This window comes from Conger conger, chromosome 3 (genome assembly GCF_963514075.1).
Source record: "Conger conger chromosome 3, fConCon1.1, whole genome shotgun sequence".
Taxonomy (NCBI): Eukaryota; Metazoa; Chordata; class Actinopteri; order Anguilliformes; family Congridae; genus Conger; species Conger conger.
This window is the reverse complement of record NC_083762.1, coordinates 15090219-15096529: the sequence shown is the minus strand read 5'-3', so window position 1 is coordinate 15096529 and position 6311 is coordinate 15090219. Positions and strand designations below refer to the sequence as shown.

The 6311-nt window shown below is 50.3% G+C and overlaps 1 protein-coding gene across 2 annotated transcripts; it reads right to left on the bottom strand.

The window, feature by feature from the left end:
* Nucleotides 1-1036: 1036 nt before the first annotated feature.
* rbm14b (RNA binding motif protein 14b) lies at nt 1037-5956 on the bottom strand. 2 transcript variants are annotated; one of them, XM_061235701.1, is made up of 4 exons: nt 5843-5956; nt 3955-4308; nt 1897-2821; nt 1037-1344 (listed from the first exon to the last, which is right to left on the bottom strand). In XM_061235701.1, exons 2-4 carry the CDS (start codon nt 4301-4303, stop codon nt 1083-1085), a joined length of 1536 nt encoding a protein of 511 aa, XP_061091685.1. In that variant the 5' UTR covers nt 4304-4308; nt 5843-5956; the 3' UTR covers nt 1037-1082. The 2 variants fall into 2 exon arrangements, with proteins under 2 accessions (XP_061091685.1, XP_061091684.1); XM_061235700.1 differs by having other exon boundaries at nt 1043-1344; nt 1897-2842.
* Between the last annotated feature and the right edge of the window lie 355 nt (nt 5957-6311).

Here is a 6311-nt window from a genome sequence, read left to right as displayed (position 1 = left end):
CCCACACGAGACTCATATTTAGAAATCTCCCTGGCCTTGTGTGTGGTGTGTGGTGTGTGTGTGTGTGTGTGTGTGTGTGTGTGTGTGTGTGTGTGTGTGTGTGTGTGTGTGTGTGTGTGCGCGCGCATACAGGCTGGAAACCCCGGTTTGCACAACGTGGTTATTATGTGTAAGCAATTAAATCCAAAATGGTGATTGGCTGAACTGGAAAGCCCAGTCCTATTCCTATTGGCTGCTCCCTGCAGCATCACAGAGGTAGATGCCGGAGGTAGGGGAGGAAGGGGAAATAAGCCTCAACAGGAGCGGGAGGTTATGAGGGAGGGGGTGGGTGGAGGGGTGCTGGTTATGTTTCATACATTTGCCGTATGCATCTGCCTGCGGGTGGCCGGTTACTCCCCCGTATCCATGGTAATGAGATCAGTCCCGTCCGGATTCCTGTGTGTACGCCTCGGTCGTGTGCGGGAATCGAGAAGCTGCAATCCACCCACCACACTCCAGAAAAACAGTTGCCCAACCCTGGCCCTGTGTGATGCACATCTCTGCATAGCTGTACGTCTGCCCCCCCCCCCCCCCCCAACCCCCTGTCCGCCTCCCCAGACTGCCATGTTACTTATGTAATTAGATCCAAAATGGCCACCCACATCAAGGAATTTCTGCTCGTGTGGTTTTGGGAAGACTTGGTCCAAATAACAGTGTCTGAAAGTTTCAAAATGAACAAAAATCAACAGGTACTCGAGGACATACGAGGACAGCAGAGCTAGTTCAGACGGCCACCGGCAGCCCTCCCTATACTAAAGCATCACCAAAGTAGCAATACAGCAACTGTGTGCGCTTCTGGGCACGGTACTGTGTCTCCATGGTCTGACTGCATTGAAAAAAAAACTGAAAGGACCAAGGTTGGGGCAAGAGTTCTTCGAACACTAAGATACCTCCCTACACACGCATACACACACCCTCAGAGACGGACACACGCGGGCGCGCACACACACACACGCACGCACGCACGCGCGCGCACGCACACCCCCACGCGGTGGAGAGGGGGGGAAGGGGGAAGGGGGGAGGGGGGGAGGTATGAGGGGCGGTTATCGGTAGGGGGGCTCTGGCGTGTGGAGGTGGGGGATGTCGGGGCGGTGGAGGAGGGGCTCCCTGCGAGCCGGCGGCGGATTCGGCGGATCATACACTCTGGGTGCGGCCAGGGAGGTGGGCGTGGCAGCCTGGGTGGGGTCCAGAACGGCAGCAGGCTGAACTGGCATGGCGGGCACGGCGGTGGGCGGCGGGTACGCAAACTGGTACTGAGGGTACTGCTGGTACTGCTGGTACTGCTGGTAGTACTCCGCGTAGTACCTGGAGCAAGAGCAGGCCGGACACACACGGTAAGCAAGTCATCAACGGATAATTTCTCTGCACTTTCACTCGCTTACAATACAATACATTTTTACAAAGTATCAATTTTATACAGTCAGCACCCTATAACTGGAGCAATACAGATTAAAGTATGTTCTTCAAAAGCACAAGGGCAGCGTCCTATCGGGGAGCACATTCCCAGTTGCCTAACCATGAATAGCACACTGCTACCCATTCGAGACCTTATAAGGTTCTAACTGACATTTTTGACAAAAAGTGTCATGCATACATTGGTTTATAGGGCACTAAACATGAAGTTTTCCATAAAAAACACTGTTCAAAAGAAGAAAACAAAAAATACCTAATTTAAAAGGCTGTATCTACTTGGGGCCCATTCACGTTGGTATCTCTGAAGCAGATACAACCCTATAATTCCAAGGTTGCGTATTGGCTTGAGCTAACAAGTCGTAATTGGCACCCTCGGTTCTCTAAGCACTGACGCTACACAGCTGCCCATTTGGCGGTATCCTGGCGGGAGGTCGGGGGTCGTACCTGGCCATGGGGTCTTCCTCCACGGCGGCAGCCTCCTGGACCTGGGCGGCAGGGGTGGGCAGCAGCGCCCTGCGTTTGGGCCGCTGGTACAGGAAGGGCTTGGGCACCGGGTCGGGGAGGAGGGGCGCGGACCGTCGCACGGGGCTCCGGTCGCGGTCCCCGGACTTGGCGGCGGACTGCTGCTGCTCGGCCAACACCTGCTGTCCCTGGGCGAAGTAGTGCGCCCGCGCCGCCTCGAAAATGGCCTGCCCCGCCGTGGGGTCGGCGCTGGGCGCCCCGTACACCGCCGTGGCCACTCCGTAGCCGGGGTCGGCCACCGCCTCCCCGGCCGCCGCCAGGTACACGGGGTTGGCCATGCCCGGCGCGTACACCTGGCCGCCGTAGGCCGCGGCCACGGCGGGATTCCCGTTCCCGCTCATGGAGCTGTACATCTGCGCGGCGCCCAGCGTCAGCGCCTGATTGGCCGCGGAGCCGTAGAGCTGGCTGGCCACCGTCCCGTACACCTGGCTGGCCAGCGCGCCGTACACGGCGGGGCTGACGGGCGTGCCGTCCGTCCGGCTGCCGGAGGTCAGGCCCGTGAGGGCGGCGTAGGTGGGGTCGAAGGTGGAGGTGTTGTACACCGAGTTGTGGACGCTCTGCTGCACCTGCAGCGGGAGGCCCGCGGCGGCCGCGGCGGCCGCTGCCAGGACGGCGGCCTGGCTCTGGTACTGCTCCAGGGTGGGCTTCCCCACGGGGCACTCCCCGGCGTAGTGGCCCTGCTTCCCGCAGCTCACGCAGGGGATCTTGCCGCCCGACGCCTGCTTGTTGTTGGGCTGCACCTTGGACAGCTCCACCGAGAGCGGCCGCCCCTTGAAGGAGGTCCCGTGGAGGGCCTCGATGGCCTGCAGGGCGTCCTCCTTGCTCTCCATGTGCACGAAGGCGTACCCTGCGGAGGAGGAGAGCCTGGCTGTCATTGAGCGCAGGAGAGCCAGTTAGAAACCAACACACAACTCAGCCACACACCAACAAAACACAGGGACCCAAAACAAAGGACCCAAATCAATCTATGTTGTTAACACATTTTGGGCCAGTTTCACAGACAGAGATTAAGCCTAGGCCTAGACTAGTGGTCTCCAACCCTGGTCCTGGAGAGCTACTGGGTCTACTGGCTTTTGTTTTTAAAATCAGCACCCTGTTGAGACCCATGTGACCAGGTTAGGAGAGTTAACTGTGTAATCAACTGCTCTACATGATAAAAGGGGTTTGAGACCACTGTCCTAGACTAACCACTATTTTGAATGACGATTTTCCATACAAAACTTAAGTTGGTCCAGGTCTAAGCTTAATCTAGGTCTGTGAAACCAGCCCTTTAAATTTCGCTAATGAATTTTTTCTTCAAAAAGGCTTCAGTACTATGTTGCCCAAACGTTGGTAGGCTACATACTGAACTCAAACATCTGAGTTTTACAGACATTAATTAGCTCAGGTAGCAATTTAGTAAATGCACACAGGACTATATAACTGGCATAACACTTTTAAATGAGAAGATATCAATTACAGTCTTAAGTTTTGCCTTTATAAGTTTATCTGCTGATGGCTATGCCTTAATGGTCAGCCTTCTCTAGTTAAGAACAATGATTAAATGAAAACGCTGCTGTCTTTAGTGTGAAAGGACCAGTGAAGACAGGTTGGTCAGCTGATCATGGGATGTGACGTAATGGTCAGAACTGGAAGACAAGTGGCTCCAATTATTTAAGTCTTCCTCGTCAAGTGTCTGCCATGATTGAAGTAGTCACAACATTGCAGTGTCTGCAAACGGACACTTTTCTCGTCAGCGATATGATTTGGCAATCTGTCCCAACCAGTCTTCAGAAGCCTTTAAACATTAAAACAGGATTGAGGTCGACTTCAATTTCAACCCAAGTCAATTGGGGAAATGAACTGAAATTCAGTAAACTAGAAAAAACTTTTTACGATTCACCAACTGAATTTCAATTCATTTCACCAAGTGACCGAATGGAAATGGAATCGACCGCCCAACCCTGCCGTTTTAAACGGGGGGAGACTTTGTGCGCTCACCTTTGACCTTGTCGCACTCCAGCACCTTCCCGAAGGTCTGGAAGAGCTCCTGCAGGTCCTCGGTGGTGCACATGCCGCTGAGGTTACCCACGAACACCTTGGTGGAGTGCAGCGGCCGCCCGCGAGACTCCTCCACCACCAGGTTCCTGCCGCGGAACTCGCGCCCGTTCAGCTCCTTGATGGCGCGGGCCGCGGCGCCCTCGCCCTGCAGGTGCACGAAGGCGAACTGCCTCAGCACGCTGCAGCTCACCACCGCGCCGTACGGCTCGAAGATGGCCGTCAGCTCCTCCTGCGACGTGTCCAGGGCCAGGTTGCCCACGAAGAGCTTCACCGTGTTGCTCTTGTCCATTGCGCCTGTTGGGTGGGGGAGAAACAGAAGTTTATAACCAGGTTAATGACATCCTGGCTGGCAGACATGTATAACAAAGCACCATCGGTTTATGTGCACTATAATTGGGCTGCCTCTCTATAGTCAGGTACTTTGAGATATATATTTTTTTTCTACCACCGTCTGAGTGCATTATTTTGCCTCAATTGCATATTTTTGGGGGGTTTAGGCCCAATTTTTTTCTTATTCCCCACTGTAAAATGTCTGTGTGACAGTGTCGCTGTAAAAAGCACTATAGAAATAAAATTGTATTGAGCTTGGTTCTTCCATCTACCAATGTCGTAGACTGTGAAAAAAGTCTGGCAAACAAAGTTTCAATTGTCTACATTTCTCCATTGCATTGTGTGACCTACAATGAGCCAATTGTCATTTTTATTTAGGTTTATTTATACTTTATTAAACTTGGCGTCCCACTTAGAGGTATCTTTCAAAGGGGACATGGCCAAGGCATACGATACAATTATAACAAAATGCATGAAGGATACACATTGACGTGTACATTCAGCAAGTTAAAAACACCAGAAGGCATTACAATTTGTCTGCGTGTATTGGCTAACACACATACAATCAGTCAAATGAACTGTGAAACTTAGCTACAGACTACAATCGCTCAGCGAACTAAACACCAACTAAAGTGAGTTACCACAATTATCCTTAACCAATCGTGATATATTCCCTAATTAACCGAAAGAAATTCCACAGCGTGTACATAATATACATAGGCCTAATTTACTTCGCAAGTTAGACAGCAACGACTGGTACGGTCAACAACGACCTTACCACGCTCTTAAGACTTGATAATACAGTACTTTGCTTTCCCTTATCACCGGAAATACGCCCCCATTGTAAGTAACACGACTAACTGTAGCCCTCTGACGCAGCGTGAACCCCGGCTTGCTAGCAAAGTTCATTTCTAGTTATCGATCTACCTTCCTGTACCACAAATAAAACAATTACACGCGCACTATTAAATAACGAAATAATTATATTTAGTTTTGTTTCGCTAGTCTTTTGCAAAACATTAATTCTGTCGAATTAAGCTATGATGAATAACGTTAATGCTTAGCCAGCTAGCAAGCTATTGTTAGCCTGTTTACTAGCTAGCTAGTTATCTGGCTAACTCGCGCGGTAAATGGATAACAGTGCAATTTTCCAGATTTACCTAATTTTATTTACAACAATGGTGTGTTTTTTAAATATTATTTAATTTTAAACCATGCAAGCAAAAATCTCTCAACATATAATCTAGTAAACCCGCTGGCTAATTCGGCATGCCCGGTTTATGACAACCGAGTACAGGAGATACCGTCAAGTCGCGCGCACAAAACAGCGGCCTCGACGAAAAAACAAAAGTTTAGGCCCACTATCACCTAGGTAACCGTCCACAGCTATATAACATTTAGCTAACACGAATGGTTATAAATGTTCGCACTACAATATAGCTACTCAATAAACGACTAAAGTAAAACAAAGTGAGAAAGACTGCGGCTTCCATCTTACCTAAGCGGTGCACTGTTTCAAAATGGTAGCGCCCGCTTCCGTTTTTTGAAAGACGGAAGCCGGGGGGAAATCGGGAAACGGCGATGCTGACGTCTATGGTTTATCCACAGCAACTGGATTGGTGTTGAGCAGTTAGGAGTTTGGGCGGTTTTTAAATTATGAAAACATTTAATCCTGTGAGAGACATTTCCTGTTCTATTTTAAAATGGTGCCAACTCCTACAGCATAATCAGCACATTTATGTAACGTTATGTAAGAAAGCTGATGACAGCAGCAAACTGTTTTAATGAGAAAATGCAGTTGTGAACTTCCCAGAACGCTAATTTAAATTTACCCAGCCCCCTCACCCCAAAAAAAGAGGACTCGAAAGACTGTAGGCGACTAATACATTTTCACTTTCACTTGTAAATGTTTTGTTCATACATCGGAAATGTAATCTAAAGGCCCCTCAGTAGGCTCCTTCCCAAAC